Here is a 22,214-nt window from a genome sequence, read left to right on the forward strand (position 1 = left end):
TGTCTGGTTTCCAAAAGTGTTTTTCTGTTGTAAACAAAGGTGCTGGCAACATTTAGTGCAAAAGTAGTTACAAATAAAAACAAAATGAAAAAAATAAACTGAAGTTAAGGGAGCTCACAACATGGCAGCCATGCTCGGCGCCATCTCGGAAAATATATTTGATTTTGATATTTGATATTTGATTTAGAAAATGCTCTGATATTCGATGTGGGGTTGGAGAAATTAATGTACATGCTTTTTTTAACAAATTTAGCTTGAAATTGGTCATAGTGCTACATAATATAACGGTAGCCGACCATTAAAATTAGAACTAGGGAGTATCAATACCAGTGCTGGTTTTGGGCATCTGCCCAGTCATGTGCTCATTTACTTATATTAAAAATAAACTCATAAAAATGCATCAAGACTTGCATCAGATGTCAGCTGAAAACATGTGATGTAGTTTAAATGTGCACAACTCCTCACAGGGTCTCCTCACACAGAGAAGTGGAGAGAAGAAGGAGGTGGGTGTGGTTCAGGTGACAAACTTTACAGTAGTTGATAGTATTTACACGTTTTATTTCAAAACATAAAATAAGAATGTCAAACATTACTTATTATTCTGCCTTAACGCTTAAGAAATATTTTACACAAGTGTAAATACAAATGTATCAATTATACATGTAAACATAAACACACAACATTTAGCCATTATTTTGCTATCAAAATCTCTCACTGACCACTGTCCACACAGAACAGGAGAAAAAATAGAGGCCTTAACCTTACAAAGGATAACACAACATGAGCATGACAGAGATTTGTGCTAATCTGATCGAATACATTCCGATTACAGATGAAGACTGATGTGTTTATATGCTCACTCTATTCAACAGTCAGATGGAAAATTTTCATTCACTACAAGTAATCTGATCCAAAATGATGCGCATGTGTGGAGTACCACTTAGAGTAAACATTACCATGACAGCGCACATCACATGAGGGCCAGTCAGAGTGGAATGAGTTTTCAGTTGGCCCACTGGTTTTGTTCCAATTGGAGTGTATACGTCGTATTCTATTTCGATTGAGCTATTAGTCAGATTATTACCAGATCATTAAACGGTATGTAAACGTGACTGTTGAGAAGCGGGTTTCATTGGTTTTCCAGCAAATAAGCGGGTCTTCAACTCTGTGGATTACTGGCTCACTAAAATAAGCAGAAAATTCAGGTGCTGCTTGTTCCTCTGCAACGTCTTGGGTCCACTGGCTGCTGCTGTTTTCTGCGGGAGGCTGCCCAAAGTTCCTTTCTTTTTTTCTCCCTCCAGTCCTTTCTCTTCCTGCTCTTCCACTGTAAGCGCTGCCGGGTACGATCGCATCTCCAACATCTCTCCCTGTAGCCTTCATCTCAGCCAAGGAAGCATCATCCGTTTCATATCCACCACAGTATCAAGGGTCAAGAAAGGTACACGTGCAAGTCATCATTTTTATATTTGGCCTCAAGCTGATCCCTGCTTTTGTGGCTTCGGTTAGAGGCACGCCGTCATCTGAGGTGGCCAGTATGTCTTCACTGCACAGCTTAATTAGGGGAATACAGATGAGCTGGACACATGATTTTCTCAAGGCAAAATATCAGTGGTATGTGGTGGTAGTATGAGGGAGAATTGATTGAGGGAGGGTGAGAACTCTGAGAACTTGGGCTGGAGTTCTGGGCAGCTTTTGCCTGTAGACAGATCCCCCCTCATAGCTGCAGTAGGACTAAAGCAGGACTGAGGAACAGGGTGGAGATGGGGTGGCAGTGGGGATTGCAAACACTTTGTCACGTGAATGGAAAGTGAGGATGTGAATTTATGGAGCGTTGGATTGAAAGAAGGAGGGTTTTCAGCCATGGTCCTGCCCCCAAGCTTGAGTTATAACATATCTACATTAAATGCACTAACTGGCTTCAGTGCAGAATTTATGTAGAACATCTGTGTCTTGCCATGTCAGGGATGTTTCCGTCTTTTGTCAGCCAGAATGTGACTGATCGCTTGCGCCTGTTCAAGGATCCACTTAATCATTGCCTGCTTGGAGCCCCAACATGTAGCAAAGTCCTGTCAAATTTATAATAAAATGATCTTTTAGTGTTCATTATAATAAATTATGACCCGAAAACGAGTCTTATAACAATGATTAAAAATAAGCTTTTAGGCATTTACAAAACATATAAAAATATATACATAATGGGTTCAAAAATAGTTTTTTGTTATTTCATTAATTAATTTAATTAATTTATTTGAACTTGTTTAGCACTGGTTTATGCTTGTCTGTATTGTTATCTTTTTTGCTATTCCAATAAAAAATTAAACTTTTGTTGCATTTTAGCTCTAGTTTTATCAATTGTAATTATTTTGCTTCATTATTATTATTATTATTATTATTATGTTTCTATCATCTTATTTTTCATCTTATTATCTTATTTATTATTCTGATCTAAGCATTTATTTTTTATGCCATGTCTAATATCAAGACTTAGATCAAAACAGCTTTTTTTCTATCTCTGCAATACTGCTCGCCTTCGCCTCCTGCTCTCCGTGAAAAACACTGAATCTCTGCCGATTGCTTTCATATCGTCCTGCCTAGACTACTGCAACTCCCTTCTCATTGGTGTTCCTTACAAAACTGTGTGCCCTATTCAATATTTACAAAACTCAGCAGCTAGAATCCTCTCTCACTCTAAAAAAATAAGCTCACATCATCCCGATTCTCTATCCGTTACACTGGTCCTGCTTCGCATCCAGTTTAATCTTCTTGCCAACTTACAAATATTTACATGGTCTAGCATCAGTTTACTTAGCCAAGCTCCTGTACCCTTACAGCCCTGGCCATACACTTAAGTCCCTCCTTCAAAGCTCAGCTTAAAACCAACCTCTTCTCATCACTTTCATTCTTCTCCTTCCTCATATGTTTTTTTCTTTGCCTAAAGCTACCTTTTGTCTGAGAAAGGGGCTATATAAGTTGAACTTATTATTATTATTATTGTTGTTGTTGTTGTTGTTGTTGTCATAATCTATTATTTTGTGAATTTTTTCATTAATTTGCTTAATTTTACTTTTCTTTTTGTTGTCTATGTCTGATTAATTTCATAATTGCTTCTTTGCTTATTAATTTTGAATTTCCCTGTTTTTAAAATCTTTCTTCTATGCTACAATTGATGTCACTGTTACTTTCACAGATTAACGGTTTCATTCCTTTCCGGCTACTAGTTCAGAGATTAAGTTTAAATGATTAACCAATTGATTAAAAACAGCAGACTTGTAAAATGTGCATGTTTCTATGTAGGCCTAGATAAACTACAACAGTATGGAATGGGTTTACAAAGAATGACCTGTTACCGCTGTCAGGCTGTGCTAAGAAAGTCCCAAGTACACTTGCTTTTTCGGTTTTCTTTTTCTGTGCCAGCTGTGGGAGAAGGCTGCAGTGATTGTACGGCGAACTCCAAGAGTGTGGTCAGTTTTTTTTGCTTTGATCTTGCAGTGGGCTGGAAACGGCCAAGTTGAGATTTTGACAAACAGTTTAACCACCATTTTAAAATACAGCAATATACCCCAATACCATCATACCACCCAACCCTAGTAAGTAAATATATATAGGCTTTGATCGTACACAGTTATCTGTGTACAGTGTGAGTCACCAAAGAACAATATCAGCTGGCTTTAGACACCATTTGACTACAGTTTAACCAGCCAAATCAAAAGACTTAAATAATATGTAAAACTCCAAGTGTAAAACTGTGGTTTTCTGGTGTGGAACTAAATCCTTTTTCTTCACTGCATCAAAGTGACTAATGTAACATAGCTAGCTAATGCACAGCATTAAAGTTTAATTTTAATGATTGAATTGTTAAGGTACATTGCACTCATTGACACTAACAACTTCTTAATTCTACATAAGTGACTGTATCGGACACGGTATTTTCAAGTACTAAAAAAATACTCATACTCTGTCTGAAAGAAATGGGATCAATGCATCCCTAATTAGAAAAAGTAACTAGATAGTACTATATTGGAATTACACTTCCATTATTTTCGATTAATACTTTTTTGGGAGGTAGGGGAAGGGACAGGATGTGGGGGTTGGGAATGTTGGAATGTACCTGTTGGAGTATGGGGGCAACTTAAACCGAATTTATTAAAAAAAAGGAAAAGATTTGTTTTTCCTTATCTAAGGTGGGAGAGAATTTTTTGAGTTGTTTTTGTATGGAACATTTAAATGGCCATCTCCCATTTGATTTAGTTCAAATAAATAGGTCAAGCTTAAAAAATCAGTATCAGTATCTGTAGTAACCAGAACTCAGTATTGTTAACAGAAATGCATCAAAGGTTGCATCATTATTTTGCTGTCTGCAGCTTTGTAGCTACATGCCACCTTTCATTCATGGCATTTTGCTGACGTTCTTATCCAGAGCGACTTACAATTTGATCATTTTTACACAGGTAGGCTAAGGTGGTGTTAGGAGTCTTGCCCAAGGACCCTTACTGGTATAGTGTAGGGTGCTTGCCTTGGTCGGGGATTGAACCCCAGTCTACAGTGTAGAAGGCAAAGGTATTAACCACTACACTAACCAACCAACCATTTTGCTAGTCTTTCTGCTTAAATATTCTGCATTTGGAGTGAGTCCTTGACAATTGCAGTGATAGACTTGGCCTACAGTAGGGGTATTCTGTAGGCTGCAGTGCTCCATTCATTTTGCACATAGAGAGTAATTTCAATCAATAAGTCAGGCAGTTAACTGGGTCATTAGAAAAATGACCCCTTTCTCCACTCTCACTTCACAAGCTTTCAGCAGCCAACTGTGTGTAGGTTGCAGATCTCTTAACGAGTCAGGCTTGGTGCTCCTGATCTAATTGTCGGTGTAATTATTTATTGATGTGTGTTTGTATGAAGACACGTGGAGCGTGTGGATGTGTGGGTGGTTGCAGTCACTGTGTGTGTGTGTGTGTGTGTTATTCACTAGGCTGTGGGTGTAGCTTTATTTGTTGTGTCCTGTGGTGGCAGGCAATGAGACAGATCCACAAAGCATTAGTCTATTTCATACTCAGCTGCAGCTTGACACAGTGTATGCTTGCAGTGTAAGACAACCTAGTTCTGCCATGAATATTTTTGCAAGTTATAAGCTCTGTAGTAGGTACTTGCATGTACTTTTGGATGTTCTCTTTATCTGTACTTAATAATCCAGAATTATCATGAGCCACCATTTATAAGGTAGTCATTATAACTACCTGACCTGACCTATGTTCTCCTCAACATAGTTGTTACTAGAGACATTCACAAGCTTAAGAGTCCATTTGTAAGGAGGGGGACTTCATCATTAGTTTTCACGCTACTGGGTCTTCTGAAGCCCGTTTTCAGGCAGACGCTAAGCATGCTGGTTATGTCATAGGGTTGAATGTCCGTTCCTGGCATTGTCAAAAGCTATTTTCTTCATAGAAAGTCTCCAATATTGCAGAGTGGGACAAAATGTGTTATGAACTAATGAAAGACAACAACTGATGCACATGATGCCAAAATATCTTCATTAGGTCTGAAAATGAATTGAAATTTGCTCACCACTTAAAATACAAGTATGCTTGATATAGCAGAATCCTGTCTATTCTTAGCTACCTCCTGATTATTTGTGAACATGTGAAATTGCACAGTAACAGCACATTAGAATCCTCTTATACATTTATTTGCAACAAAATTGGTTTTAAATGATTTCAGACATTGATTCCAAACTTTTGGATGGTGATTCAAAAGTTTTGAACAATAGTATATGCCCTTTAGTGCAGAGTCCTTCACTTTGGATGCAGCTAAAAGGTTCTAGCCAATGGTTCCTCTCCTTGCTAATTATTAACATGTTCTTTCTTTATCTTCGTGTGGCATATTGTGGTCTTTGTTAGAATCAGACTGCACTCTGCTAGCGTGTGCTGAACCGCTGATGTAGTATTGCAGATGTCCCATGTCAAAAAATGAAAACGGACAAAAATGGAGATTTTTCGACATTTTCTTTCGACAACAGCTTGTGTGTATGTGTGTGTGTGTGTGTGTGTGTGTGTGTGTGTGTGTATATATATATATATATATATATATATATATATATATATATATATATACATGTATAGAGCACCCTCCACAATTATTGGCACCCCTCATTAAGATGTTAAATGTGTTCTTAGGCTTATATATATATATTTAAATAATATAAGACAGTGTAACAAAAGAGAGAAATCTAACCTTTAATTCAAGTGCATTTCTTGAGTGGGAAAAAAATCCGACATAAGAAATAATTCTTATACATGAACTCATCTGTACCACAATTACTGGCACCCCTAATGTTAATACTTTGTATAACCCCCTTTTGCCAACAAGACAACACTTAATCTTCTCCTATAACATTTCACAAGATGAGAGAATACAGAGTGAGGGATCTTCAACCATTCCTCTTTGCGCAATCTCTCTAAATCGTCCAGAGTCCTTGGTCCTCTCCTATGCACTTTCCTCTTCAGCTCACCCCACAGGTTTTCAATTGGGTTGAGGTCTGGGGACTGAGATGGCCATGGGAGGAGCTTGATTTTGTGTCTGATGAACCATTTTTTGTAGATTTGGCCACATGTTTAGGATCATATCTTGCTGAAAGACCCAGTGATGCCACCAGATTTTGATTCAAAATGTCCTGGTATTTCAAAGAGGTCATGATGCCATGCACCCTAACAAGGTTCCCGGGGCCTTTGGAAGAGAAACATGTCCACAGCATCACCGACCCCCCAAAACCCCCCCCCCCCCCCCCCCCCCCATACTTCACAGTGGGCATGAGGTGCTTTTCCACATACTCATCTTTTGTGTTACGCAAGGCCCACTTTGTGTTTGTTGCCAAAAAGCTCTATCTTGGTCTCATCAGACCAAAGTACACGGTCCCAGTTGAAGTCCCAGTACTGCTTAGCGAACTCCAGACGTTTACGTTTATACTTGTAAGTGAGAAAAGGTTTTTTCTGTGCATGCCTCCCAAACAGCTTGTTGGCATGTAGATAGTGCCTGATGGTTGTTATGGAGACTTTGTGACCCCAAGATGCTACTCTTTGATGCAATGATACAACAGTGAGCTTTGGAGGCTTTGTCCAGGCTTGTTTGCCACTGTTCCACTTGTTTTAAACTTATTGATTCTTCTGACTGTAGATATGGACAGGTGTAGGCGAGTGGCTATTTTCTTGTAGTCATTGACTTATGGAAGTTGACACACATCTGCCTTACTTGAATGGTGTGTTCTCTTGTCTTTTATATATATATATAGGTTAATCAGTGGATCACAGTATGTTCTAGTGTCTTGAAGCATGATTTAAAATCAGTATGAAAACACATATTTACCAGTGTAAAGATTTTAAAATAGGTGTAATATGTGCTCTCTTAGCATTTGTGCAGCAGAATTTTGAATTAATTGTAGCACATTTATTGTATTCTTCCGTGGACCAGAAAGGAGAGCATTGCAACAGTCTAGCCTGCTGATTATGAAAGTGTGCATCATTCTCTCTGTGTTGTTCAGAGAGCGCAATAGCATCACTTTGGACATGTTAAAGTGAAAAAATGCTTCTGGCTCCTTGAAATTAAAATCAGAATCAAAAATCACTCCTCGATTTCTTGCTTCATGGCTTGGACTAAGTCCTAGTTCATCTAGTTTGGGGGGACTTTCTGTGCCTTTGAACCAATGATCAAAACTTCTGTTTGGTGTCATCAGAAGACATGGCCACATAGAGCTTAGTCTCATCAGCATAGCACTGAAAGAGATTCTGTGCCCCCCACTGCTCAAGCGTAGCATATACAAATTGAGTAGTAACGGTCCTAAAGTCAGTCCCTGTTGTACTCCACAGGTAACCTCATAGTGTTATCTATAGATACAAAGATTTCTTCCTCAAAGGTATGAGGAGAATCAGTTAAAAACTATTCCAGACAGGTCAACATACTCACTTTATCTAAAAGTACTTGGTGGTCCACAATGTCAAAACCAACACTCAGGTCAAATAGCACCTGTAATGAAGGCTTGTTGCTGTCAAGATTTATTCTGATATTGTTCACTGTTTTTAGCAGCCCTCTCTCTGTGCTGTTATGTGTCCTAAATCCCGATTGGAACTTTTTTATTTAATGTTTGAGTTTATAAATGTGCTTTGCTGATTAAAAACTAGTTCACCAACAAAAATTTGAAATTAGTCTAAATTGCTGGGTGTTAAAATATTCAGGTTCCCTTTAACTAAAGCTGTTTTAGAATCAGCAATAAAGACACTTAGCTATAAGGAGTGATTTACTTTGGCAAGGTTGTCTTCGGATACAGAATTAAAAATAGTTTTAAAAAGGGAGTTTGTAATTAGATCAAGGGAGCATGCAGAGTGCTTCCGTTCTGTTACTGAGAGTTTTAGCATTGACCAGGTCAAAACATTCCAACTTCACATTTTGTGCAGAGGGTACAGATAATTTTTTTTTGCTGGTAGCTACTAGATCTAATGTTGCTCTCCCTGAAATGGCAGCAAACTCTTTACATTTACTTTTGAAAGCTTGATGTTGTATTTAGTTGGTTTTACCAAGAATCTCATGTACTTGCTTGCTTTGATGTTTGATGTAATTTTTCAGTTTTTTATTGAGTATATTATGATGGATTACTAATTTCATGTTTTGCCATATGCGTTCAGCAGTTCTGCAGTATCTTTTTTCTTTAGTTTGAATAGTTTTCCTTTGGGTAGTGTCATTGCTGATGACATGTGCCACCACAGTGCTCTCGTTAGCATGTTTTCCAAGCAGATGTGGAATCTGTGAATTGCGGTCCAACATATGATCTCTTGGGAAAACGATGGACTGCTGCAGTGGTTCAGCGGAGGGGGCGAGAGCCCCCAAATAATGGAATCACTGATCCACGGAGGAGTAAGCGATGGTGGACAGTGGCTGGGGGATGTGTCCAGGCACCAAAAAATAGTTTTAACCCTCAGCTTACATTTAAATTTACAGCATTTAGCAGACGCTCTTATCCAGAGCGACTTACAAGAAGTGATTTGTCTATCTAGAGAAAGTATCTTTGCTAGTTAATAATAGGTTAGAGAGAAAGTCCTAAGCTCAGGTACTGCTAGACAAAAAGTTGAACACAGAACTCTGTGCAATACAATATAATACACTGCAATACAATAATCTACAGTACACAGTGCAATACAATAAAATACAATATATAAGTGCAGCACGATATATAGCAATCAATACTAAATTCAATGCTCATTTAAGTGCTGTGTAAAGAGATGTGTCTTCAGTCTGCATTTGAAAACAGCAAGAGACTCTGCTGTATTCACAGCCAGTGGGAGTTAATTCCGCCACTTGGGTGCCAGTACGGAGAGCATTCTTGAAGGATGGCGGGTCAAGCTGAGCTGTACTTGAAGCTTGATAGGCTTGTGGTACAGTTTGAGATTTCACCATTGCCATCAAATAAGTCATTTTTGGCTTTGTAGGCAAGCAATAGGGTTTTAAATCTGATGTGTGCAGCTACAGGAAGCCAGTGAAAGGAGCACAGCAGTGGGGTGACGTGGCTGAATTTGGGGAGATTGAAGATGAGCCATGCTGCAGCATTCTGGAGGAGTTGCAGAGGCTTGATGGTCTGCATGGGAAGACCATCCAAAAGTGAGTTGCAGTAGTCAAGCCTTGAGATGACAAGAGAGTGCACTAGTACCTGGGCGGCCTCTCGGATGAAGAAGGGTCGTATCCTACGAATGTTGTACAGGAGATATCTGCATGACTGAGTTAGGTTTGCAATGTGAGAGCTAGTGTAAAGAGAAAAGAGAAGAGGACTTGACAAGAGATTGACTTCATTGACAATGCAGATGGGATGGGATCCGGTGGGCAGGTGGTTGGGTTACTGGATTTGATCAGTTGAAGGACAGCATCTGTAGAAAGAGAAGAAAAACAGTTTAAGGGATTGAGAATAAGAATAAGAGGAGGAGGAGGTCTAGTGGGAGGAGTGGGAACAGAGGGAAAAGACCGGTGGATTCTATCAACCTTTTCCTCAAAGAAGGTGACAAAATCCTCAATGGTGAGAGAAGAGGGTGGAGAGGGTGGAGGAGGGTTGAGAAGAGAGGAAAAAATGTTGAAGAGCTTGCGTGGATCAGATGCTGATGCTTCCAGTTTCCCTCTGTAGAAAGATGACTTTGCAGCAGTAACTTTGAGTGAAAACTTGGAAAGGAGAGATTGATAGGAGTGAAGATCCAAGTCGAGCTGGGATTTCCTCCATCTTCTCTCAGCCTTCCTTAGTTCTTGCCGGTTGCTGCGAAAGCGACACCCGTCAGCCAAGGGGCAGGTGAGGAAGATCTTGCTGGCCTGGAGGAGAGAGGGCACAGAAAATTCATTGCAGATGAAATTGAAGAAAGGAAAGCATCTGTGGAAAGGAAAGTTTCTGAGACAGAAGGGAGAAGAGGATTCTGTATTCCCCTCCTGTCTCCGTCACCCGCCCGTTTCCACTGATGTTCTCATGGGCCTGGCATGTAGCAGGAGCCCATTAAATGTCCCACAGCTGGAGCTGCCATGTCAGTGGTAAGTGGTAGAAAGTGCTCCTGAGCCTCTTCAATGGCTCCTGAACCAGGAGAGTTGACTCAAGGCGTGTTGAATTTTGTGCTTCCCTGCCAGCTGATCTGATTAAAACTGTAGTTTCGAACAGTGTTTTGCTCTGTCATTTGACAGAAATTCATGTGCAAATCAAACAGATTTTCCTGCAGGTTTTTTTTTTTTCATCGTATTTAGGGAAAAAAAAGTCCTCCACATTGATGATTAAAAAGTCCTTTTTCTCTCTTATCGATTACATCAGCTTTAACTTAACAGGCTCCTGCTCTATGCCAGGCCCATGGGAACATCAGTGGAAACAAGTGGGTGACAGAGGCACATGTTTTACTTTTACTCAGTAACTTCAGTGAACATTAGTGTAAAAGTGTGTATGTTTCACAGCCTTAGTTTGCTGCTAGCTGATTGACACAGCAAATGTAGTAGTTTTAGCAATTGTATATCTTTCGCTTGTCTTTTTTGTAAAACTAAATGCACAGGCATAGTCGGTTAAGAATAAGGAAATAGAGATTGAGGTATGAATAGGACAGATGGATGATAGAGGGAAGATATATCCTGAGGTGAGACTGTGTGAGAGACCAGACTGATATGACAAGGGTGCAGTGACTGGTAGGACTGCTCTACATCCATTGTAGCCAAGTGCAAGGGTAATTTTTGTTGAAAAAAATTATATCTGATATTGATACTGATCAGATCCAGCTACTAAGATTTAAAATAAAAATACATTTTATTTTTCGTTATTGTCAGTATTATCAGTGGCAGAAATTTCTGATGCATGGTGGCATGTTGTAGTGGTGATAGTTGCAGCCCTAAATACACAGCGTATCAAAAATAAACTTTTTGTTTATCTAGAGTTAAACTGTACAACAAAAAATACATTACAGTGCACATGTGGGCAAAATAAGACTATTTAAAAATTAATAAATAAACAAGCTGTGTAATTATTTTACATGCACCAATCTGATATTAGGATCAGATAATAGTCCCGATGTTAACAAAATTAGCTGTATCGGGTGTGGGATAATTAGGACGATACACGGGACTGAAACGTTCACTTTAATTTGACACCTGCTATGCTGTACGTCAGTAGCATGCGTGCAGCGTGTGGTAAGCTTGACTTACAAACAGGAACAACAACATGAAGCGAGCCAAGGAGTCTATGTGGAGGTATTTCACGCTTGCTCAAGTTCAGCGGCAACGCGCAATATCCGGAAAACAATTGTTGCAAGAGGTGGTGGTAACACTGCAAAATACGATACAACCAATTTTAATTAAGCACCTCCAAAAATACCATGCTAAAGTGCATGCTGAGTTCCTAACATTACATTCGAAAACACTAAAAGAAGCAGGCGACAAAATGATGAAACAGTTAACTTTGGCAGACACACTGCAAACATATGAAAAATTTTCAATCAACAGCGTGAAAGCGACAAAAATAACAGTTTATTTTATAGAATTTATTGTTTTTGATGCACAACCCATGTTGGTGGTTGAACACCTGGAACCAAGGTATAATTTACTGTCATGAAAATATTTTTCCAAGACCGCTCTGCCAGAACTGTACAAGAAAGCATGTGGACACACAACTGAGCAAGTGAAAGATGTCAAAGTAATGAGCTTCATGACAGATATTTGGAGCTCAGACTTGTGCCCTATGTCACTTTTAAGGTTAACTGTCCACTGGTTAGACATGGGTTTTATGCCTCACAGTGTGATGCTCCAAGCAAAAAAACTTTCATGGAGCACACACTAGTGACTGAATTTCAACTGCCATCAGAGAAATGCTTGTGGCATATTTCCTTGAACAAAGTGCACATCATTCTGAGGGACAGTGCTAGCAACAGGAAAAAGGCAGCGGACTACAGGAGTGCGTAACTTGGTCTGCTTGGCTCATACATTGCAGCTTGTAGTTAATGCAGGACTATTGTCACAATGTGGCATTTTAAACATTCTCCACTTTCATGTTCACAGGTACATACTATCTAGCTCTAGATGCAAGTGCAACCTAAATGCCTGCATCAAGACATCAAGACAAGATGAAATAGCACCTACTTTGTGATAGAGTCTTCTGAAACAGAAACACAAAGTACTTTGTGCTTACATTGCTGACCATGACCTGCCCATGACACTGAGTGCTTATCAGTGGGCCTTGCTAGAAAAAAACAACTGTTCTAGCACCATTTGCAGAGCTAACTAGGAAAGTAAGCTCATCCACCTCCTCCTCTACTGATGCTGTTTAGTACATTTATAGCAATGTATTAGTTTTTATATTTGTTTTATAAAGTTAGTAATGTTTAGGTGAATCCTGATACCTTAAGTGTCTACCACATGGTGAGGTATAAGGTTTATTAAGTCAACAATGGTATTGGATTGGTATCGGGTATCAACCAGTACGCAAAGTTTATGTATTTGTATTGGACCTGAAAAAGTCGGATAAGTGAATCCCAAGCCAAAACCAGTCCTGCTGTTATCACCCCAATACTAGGTATCATTCTTTTCTCTAAAGTCTCTCTTAGTCATACCCAAGTAATTTTGGTAGAGGCTAACACAGACACCTACACCCCATCCCATGATTTTACAACGTCTTTACAACTTTGTTTTAGATGGATTGAAGCAAGAGAAGTTAGTGAAAGCTATTGAAAGTGTTAACAATGGTTAACAAAGAGAATTAGCCAAGTACATTTCAATTTATTCAGATACAGTTTTGACGGTGGAATGATATTCAGGGGAAGAATCTGAGTGCGTTGTGCTTGTTTAGTCACTGTAGACCACAAAGCCATAGAGAGACAGGCTAGTTAAATGGTTAAACTGATTGCAATAAGATATTAACAGCTTTATATCTATAATAATCTTTTGTATAAATTATTGAAATTGAGTTGTCAGTCCTGACCAAGCTTTATGTTCTATCAGTTATTTTACTCTCAGTGAAATGTAACTTGGACAACTTCTGAGGGAATATTAACTTAACTGTCTATTCAGTAGCATGACTGATATTTAATCCAAAAAAACAACCAACTGAGACTTATTTGTCTTCTTATCTGACATAACATTACAGTACATCTGTCTCTGCATCTTTGAGACATCCATCACGGGATGTATAAATGTTTGTGTCAAAAAAAATACAAGAAGGATGTATAAATAAGTGTCAAAAAACATTTGATCAAAAATAAAAAATCTAAAATTCATTGGTCTAAAGTTATTTTAGATACTTAAAATGGTGTGAATATTGGTGGTTTTAATTTTAGTATATAAAACTATTATTTGAGTTCTGAAACATCAGCGAGTATTTAAAGACTGTAAATTATAGAGTTACAATGATACCACTTTAAATTCTGATAACGATACCAGATTCTTGAGTATTGGCCAGTAGAACTCTACTCTGTACTCTAATCTAAGTCCTGATATTTATACAGTTTCACTTTTTTTTAAAATTAAATTTTGCTTAAAGCTTGGTAAGAGTGTTCTATGTTCTATGTCACTAGTAAAACATCAAGCTTGAATGACATAAAATTTGAGATGCTTAAGACTAAATTATTTAGTAGTTAGTATTTACTGTTATATAAATATATTAAAAAACAGGACACCATATAGTTAAACTTCTTTCAATCTGTTTACCTTCTGTTCACTCCCTCAACATCAACCTGGATTAACATTAAACTTGGCAGATGAGTGATTACTGAAAGAAGTTTGACTCTGCTAACAATATGTTGTGTCATGTCATGTGTTTGTGAAATATTGGTGAAACCAATAGTTTGGGAAGAATTTCAACATTACTGATACACTCCATGAAATATTGCTTATTTCATGTTTACTCGGAAAAAGGAAGGGAGATGGTATTAGTTTTATTCTGTTTGTTTATATGTAAAACAGGGAATGTGAACATTTCCAGAGTGTGGCTAATGTCTCTGGCAGATCTGACTATAACAGCTTAACTAAAAGGAGAGAACCATAAGGAGACACAGACCCAAGAGCACTCAAACAGTTTGGCATCCCTCCGCTCCACCATCCACAAACCTGAGTGACTGCATGAGTGGCAGAACGACAGCACCAGCATCTCAGTTTACTATAATTCTATGTGTCCATGGACCCCTGGATCTTTATCTAAGGGGGAACATTAACTACCAAAAGCTAAACTGAACAAGTGAGTTTTCAGCCTAGATTTGAAGATTGTGACTGTGTCTCAGTCCCGAACATTTTCTGGAAGATCATTCCAGAGTTTGGAGGCTTTATAAGCAAAAGTTTGGAGGCTTTATAAGCCTTATGAATTCTAGGAACTATTAATAAGCCAGCACTCTGTGATCAGAGTAGTCGTGATGGCTCGTAATAGGAAATAAGGTCTTGTAGGTACTCTGGAACGAGCCCATGTAGGGCTTTATATGTCAAGAAAAGAATTTTATAATCAATACGGAATTTAACAATTAGCCAATGAAGTGATGATAGCACTGGACTGATATGATAAAATTTTATAGTTTTAGTGGGGACAGTAGTGTGTTACAATATTCTAGCTTTGAAGTAATAAAGGCATGTACTAATGTTTCTGCGTCATGCAGGGATAAAGCATTTCTTATCTTGGCAATGTTGCAAAGATGTAAAAAAGCTGTCCTAGTGATGCTGCCTATGTGTTGATCTAATGATAAATCTGAATCAATTATGATGCCAAGATTTTTTGCTGCTGCTTGTCAACCCACATTGTCAATGCATTGTTAAGTTCTGTCAGCTTGTGCACACACACACATCAGTGAGCATGTGCATCAGAGATTGCTTTTTGGTATCGGTCATAGGTATCAGTATTTCCAACGCCAATACCAATTCTGTGTTTAAGTGCCTGTATTGATGCTGATGCCGATATGTTATTGGTATTAGTGCAGCTTTAGTAAATCACCCTAACACATGCAGTATATGACTTAAAGATCAGCCTTTTAATACCAGAGCTTTACATACCACACACACACGCACAGAAATACACACATTCACATCCACTCATGGTGTGGTATAAACCGCAGAAACCACACTCGCTACACACGTGTGACTTTCCTCTGAAACCAAAGCAGATGCACACAAAAACACACATGGGGCACTTCATGACCCAAGGCGTCATTCTAAAACTACAGTGGTGACATTAACCCCCCCTTCCTCACTGATTTACACAAACATTAGGCCATATTACAAAGTCTGAGGTTGAGTTACCATCTGCTGTATGTTTCTGACAAGGGCTAGTGATGGGACAACTGCATGGTCTGAATCATTGCTAGGTCAACTAGTCAGATCAGTATACACACTGTGTGATCTTGGGTCGAGGGTCCCTGTATCAGACTTGCTGATCAACATAATGAATGAAGCCATTCTGCTGACTTAGGATAAGCAAGAAGTGGTAGTGTTATGTAAACCAGCCTGCTGTTGACGAACATGCTGATATGATGTGTGTAATTTTAGATAAGCCTGAGATGCTCCGGGGACTAATCAATGTTCTGCGCACCACTGTAAGTGTCGGGCTGCCTGTGGGAGGCTGCAGCACATAAGAAGACAGAATAACAGACAGTCGGAGAAAAGAAGAGGAAAGGAGACAGACAGAGAAAGAAAAAGAAAGAGGGCAACAAAGAATGAAAAAAAAGAAAAAAAAGAGTGGTGGCTTCCATTTGTGTCGGTGCCATTAAGACCCAATTACAGATCCTGCTTTGGACAACTGGAGAAAACAAAGGGCAAGCAGTGTAGCTGCAGCAGATCAGCTGCCACAAATCAAAACATGAGCCTGGCATCCTGCCAGCATTCTGCATTCATCCCAGTGTATTTTCTTCCTGCCAGATGAAGCTTTTCTCTTGGCTAAGCCATGAGCATTCCATGCATCCTGGCTTTTGGCAGCTACCTTTTATCTCCTTTTAAGTGGCCTCCAATCTGTGTATACACACATACACACACACAAACACACACAAGCACAAGCCCTACGCAATCTCTGTGTAGACAAACCTAGTTACCTGGTGATGTCATAAGGCTATATACATAAAAATACATTGAAGCAAACATATATGTAAGCTGCATATGTTGTTGCATCAGGCTTTTCTCACAGCATATATTCCTTTGATACCATTACTGACACAGCCTTCTCTCCATGGGACTGAACTCCAGGGAAACTTAGTAAAGCTCTAAATGCTATACCTGGCAAATTAGCCCACTGAGAGCTACGCATATGTATCATCCCCTTTGTCAAAAAAGGAGGAGTGAGTTAGAGTGATGGTAGAGGTGATGCTCGTCTGCTGTGCAGTCAATTAGACAATATCATTATTGGAGCAGGTTTACTCCGTTTGCCTACAGAGGTGTATGTATGAGAGAAAGAGAGTGCACAAATCCCATTTCTTGGTTTTGTTTGGTCTTTGTTTTGGTCAGTATGATTCAAAGTCAATCAGAATTAAGCTTTCTTAGCCAGGTATGCTTACACAAGGAACTTTTTTGGTTTTGGTTACAGGAGCTCACAGTGCACAGTATTAGACAAACATTTACATGTAGTGAATAAAATTAAACATGCATTCCTACCATCACTCACTCATACATACACAGTCATACCTGTAAACCTTACATTGTGCAAAGTATGTGTCTTAAGTTAAAGTGCTGAGTGCAGCAGCAGTTAAAGGGTGTATAGTGGCAAAATGTGAGGTAACAGTCAGAGAAACCGTGAGAAACAAACATTAGCAACCTGGGCAGAGCCTTAATGAAAGAATCCATTTTTTTTTGTAATCTAATCTTCTAATTTCTGCTAGAGGTGTTTCACATTGTCTGGCATATTAACACAAACAGTAATGTCCATACTTTTCCTGAGACTTGAAACACACTTTTAATAGACAATTAAAAAGGTCAGGACTATTTACTTTCTTTTATTCTGCAAACGCATCATTAGTCTAAAGACTGTGGTCATACTCTGGTCCTCTTGCAGACTTGTTTATATGTTTGTGTCCAAAAATTTTGGCCAGATTTTAGAGCGTGTTACTATGTGAGGGAGTGACCCAGTATCCTTGTTTTGTGTCATACTGCCCCTGATGGACCCCTACATCCCACTCCAGCATTTCTTCACAAGGCTTTATGCTTCTTACAGCAGTGAGCTTAAGCTCCATCACTCTTCTCCTTTCACTTCCAAATGAGGCTGTAATTTCAGTTATAGAGGACAAAACAGAAGAAAACAAACAGGAGTCAGAAGGAGCCAGGGCTGGAAAGTTTTAGATAGTTACACATCATTGCCAGTCACAGTTACTGGCCATGGGTGGCTGCCATATTTCCACCATTCACTGTGGGGCTACAGTACAGGCATATAGTCAGGAAGCTTGACTCATTCAGAATATATTTAGGTTATTACTTTTGTTATTAGTGCATAAACTTGTAACCTCAGTGCAATAATGAATACTACAGGACTATCTCACTATTTTGAATTCTGCTCCATTCAATTGACTTTTCCCACCTCTGCTGGCTCATCCACTTGAATTAGCTTGCAGTACCAGTGGCAATAACTTAAACACACTCTTTTTTAATTAAGTGGAGTCTGGAAATGAAAATGGTCACCTCAAAAATATACTCAGTAACTCTGTACTTATAGCCTTCATACTGAAATCCCATGAGTAGTCCAGGCCTTCTGCACCTATACAGGTTTGCCTGCTCTTGTTGTCCTTCCCTTGTCTGTTCGCCTATGCAACCCTCCAATCTGCTCATTCTATTTCCAGACTCAACCCTGGCCTTTCTGATGGGGAGGCTCAGGAAGGACATGTGCTGTGGTGTTGTACGGCTATGTTTTGTTCCTCTACAGACAGCACTGTGTAGCCTAGCATGAAAACTCTACCCATGCCCAAAGCTGGCCATTGTTGGCAGCATTGCCGTCCCTTGCTGGGTGAAGGATGAGGGGCACCACTGGGCAGCAGCATGGTACTGGGGTTGGGGGTAGGGGGTCACAAATGCTCTTGTCACTACTAATGAGGCTAGTCTGCTGGCCAAAGGCTAGAGGAAGTCTTCTGGGGCTCTTCATGCTTTGGGAGACTGCTTTTTTTTTTTTTTTTTGCTTGCGAGACTGTGTGTGTGTGTGTGTGTGTTGGGAGGGGGGGTGTCTGTCTTTGTGCAGGCCAGTGGATGCGTATGATTGTGTTGTACAGCTTGTCTGTGGTGTGTGTATATAGTGGCAGTAATCTCTCACAAATTACTGAGAGAGAGTGAGAGAGAGAGTATGGAAAATGATTCTCCTATCAGGCCCTCTGGATCCTTGCACCGTAAAGGGCCAATCCTCCTCCAGGATATCCACAGAGTTTTAATGTGGCATATCCTCTGTATGACTATCTAATTGATTCATTCCCAGTGAAGCTACAATGTATGGCTATTAATGACCCAGAGGAATGTGGTTACTGTAGAACTGAAGAAAGCCAGAGTTTGTTGTGTGTTTGTTAATTCAGGTACAATTGCTGCTTGTGAGATCTGAGGAGTGTTATATGGGATAACCGGTGTTCCACAGTTAGCATGTGTGTAAGAAGCTGAAATGTCTTGTGAGATTGTTGTCTTTCACAGCAAATGGAGACATTGTAAAGATAAAATTCCTATTTGCCTACTTTTCCTGATTATAAAGTGCTAAAAGCACATTTTACCCTTACCCTTATATTTGCTACCGTACAGGAAAGTCATAAAGATTGCAGTTGGCTTTTCTCTAGTCAATAGAGTGAGGATGTGTAAACCACCATGTGCATTTTACTAATGTGCTTTCATTCCAGTCACTAACACTTGTACCCCCTGCCCCCCACAGCCTCTGCAAATAGATGACAACTTCTGTGGCCAGGACTTTAACCAACCGCTGGGTGGGACGACCACCATCGAGGGCATCCCACTCTTTCTGGACAAAGAGGATGGAATCACCTCAGTGGCAGCCTATGACTACCGTGGCCACACTGTCACTTTTGTTGGGACCCACAGTGGCAGGGTGAAGAAGGTAGGAGGCTCTGGAGTTCTTTTCTTTCTAATCAGATTTATAAACTTTATTTTTGGTAAATTAAAATGTAAATGTAGATTTACATGTCAGTGTAAGTGGATTGTCTTTTAAATGACATCAATCTGCACAGTCATGTGTACAAAGTAGGCCGCAGCTAAGAAGTTGAAAAAAGATTGGTCTAGAGTGCAAGCCAGTGATCTAGTAGCTCAGTCCTGCTACTGTCAGTGTGAATGATGTTTTTGCTCAGTTCTGTTTTTAACTATTTTGTACAATAAAAATATTTGACTTCAAGTGTGTGTGTGTGTGTGTGTGTGTGTGTGTATATACACTACTCACAAAAAGTTAGGGATATTTGGCTTTCGGGTGAAATTTATGGAAAACCTAAAAAGTTCTCTCTACAGTGATATTATATCATGAAAGTAGTGCATTTAAGTAGAAGCATGCAATGGTGATTTTTCTCATCTCAAACAATTTATTGAAACAGAAGCCAACAACAGTGATGGATATACCCCAACAAAAAATGTCAATGTCTCAATAGCACATAGGGCATCAATTACAGCTTGACAATGACATCTCATGCCGTTCACAAGTCGATTCATTGTCTGCTGAGGCATGGTATCCCACTCTTCTTGAAGAGCGGCCCTCAAATCATTGAGGTTCTGGGGTACAGAGTTACGAGCCTCTACACAGCGACTCAGCTGATCCCATAGGCTTTCTATGGGATTCAGGTCTGGAGAAAGTGAAGGCCACTCTATTTGAGGTACCCAAGTCTCCAGCAGCCGTTCCCTAATGATACGACCTCAGTGAGCTGGAGCATTGTTGTCCATGATGATGAAATTAGACCTGTGTTGTTCATGCAGAGGCACAATGACTGGATTAATGATGTTATTCAAGTAGTATGGGCTTGTAGTACCATTCACAAAGTGTAGAGCAGTTCTGTATTGACTAGACACACCTGCCCACACTGTAACACCACCGCCACCAGCAAGTTGTGCAAAAGTACTGAAACGTTGAACAGTTGGACATTCAAAAGTTTAGAGAAGGTCACATAAAGTTCACCTGTAAAGGTTATCTTGAAATTTCACCCGAAAGCCAAATATCCCTAACTTCTTGTCAATAGTGTATGTATATTATATATACATGAATATGTATGTGTGTATGTATGTATATATGTATATGTACAACCCCAATTCCAATGAAGTTGGGACGTTGTGTAAAACATAAATAAAAACAGAATACGATGATTTGCAAATCCTTTTCAACCTATATTCAATTGAATACACTACAAAGACAAGATATTTAATGTTCAAACAGATAAACTTTATTGTTCTTTACAAATATTCACTTTGAATGCCTGTAACATGTTCCAAAGAAGTTGGGACAGGGGCATGTTTACCACTGTGCTACATCACCTATCCTTTTAATAACACTCGATAAGCGTTTGGGAATTGAACACACTAATTATTGAATCATATTTTGCGCTTCATAATGCGCCACACATTTTCAGTGGGAGACAGGTCTGGACTGCAGGCAGGCCAGTCTAGTATCCGCGCTCTTTTACTACGAAGCCACGCTGTTGTAACACATACAGAATGTGGCTTGGCATTGTTTTGCTGAAATAAGCAGGGACGTCCCTGAAAAAGGCGTTGCTTGGATGGCAGCATATGTTGCTCCAAAACCTGTATGTACCTTTCAGCATTAATGGTGCCTTCACAGATGTGCAAGTTACCCATGCCATGGGCACTAACACACCCTCACACCATCAGAGATGCTGGCTTTTGAACTTTGCGCTGATAACAATCCGGACAGTCCTTTTCCTCTTTGGCCCAGAGGACACAACGTCTATGATTTCCAAAAACAATTTGAAATGTGGACTCGTCAGACCACAGGACACTTTTCCACTTTGCATCAGTCCATCTCAGATGAGCTCGGGCCCAGAGAAACCGGCGGCGTTTCTGGGTGTTGTTGATATATGACTTTTGCTTTGTATGTAACTTCCACTTGTAGATGGAGCAACGAACTGTGTTCACTGACAGTGGTTTTCTGAAGTGTTCCTGAGCCCATGTGAATCCGTTACAGAATGATGTGGGTTTTTAGTGCAGTGCCGCCTGAGGGATCGAAGGTCATGGGCATTCAATGTTGGTTTTCTGCTTTGCTGCTTACTTGCAGAGATTTCTCCAGATTCTCTGAATCTTTTGATGATATTATGGACTGTAGATGATGAAATCCTTAAATTCCTTGCAATTGCACATTGAGAAACGTTGTTCTTAAACTGTTGGACTATTTGCTCACGCAGTTGTTCACAAAGTGTTGAACCTCGCCCCATCCTTGCTTGTCAACGACTGAACCTTTCAGGGATGCTCCCTTTATACCCAGTCATGACACTCACCTGTTTCCAATTAACCTTTTCACCTGTGGAATCTTCCAAACAGGTGTTTTTTGAGCATTCCTCAACTTTCCCAGGTTTTCGTTACCCTGTCCCAACTTCTTTGGAACATGTTGCAGGCATCAAATTCAAAATGATTGAATATTTGCAAAAAACAATAAAATTTATCCGTTTGAACATTAAATATCTTGTCTTTGTAGTGTATTCAATTGAATATAGGTTGAAAAGGATTTGCAAATCATCATATTCTGTTTTTATTTATGTTTTACACAACGTCCCAACTTCATTGGAATTGGGGTTGTATATGTTTGT

General features: G+C 39.5%; 1 protein-coding gene across 2 annotated transcripts in view; it reads left to right on the forward strand.

Moving 5' to 3' along the window:
- The window catches only part of plxna1a (plexin A1a), a 307,799-nt gene that overhangs the window by 40,920 nt on the left and 244,665 nt on the right, over positions 1-22,214 (forward strand). For both annotated transcript variants that reach the window (XR_005130765.1, XM_037541618.1), the window contains exon 3: positions 19,334-19,516. Coding sequence is in view for 1 of the 2 variants with exons in the window: in XM_037541618.1 (XP_037397515.1) it covers positions 19,334-19,516 (183 nt within the window). In the remaining variant the exon portion in view is untranslated. The remainder of the gene's footprint in view (positions 1-19,333; positions 19,517-22,214) is intronic.

The sequence above is a fragment of the Pygocentrus nattereri genome, chromosome 9 (assembly GCF_015220715.1).
Source record: "Pygocentrus nattereri isolate fPygNat1 chromosome 9, fPygNat1.pri, whole genome shotgun sequence".
Lineage (NCBI taxonomy): Eukaryota > Metazoa > Chordata > Actinopteri > Characiformes > Serrasalmidae > Pygocentrus > Pygocentrus nattereri.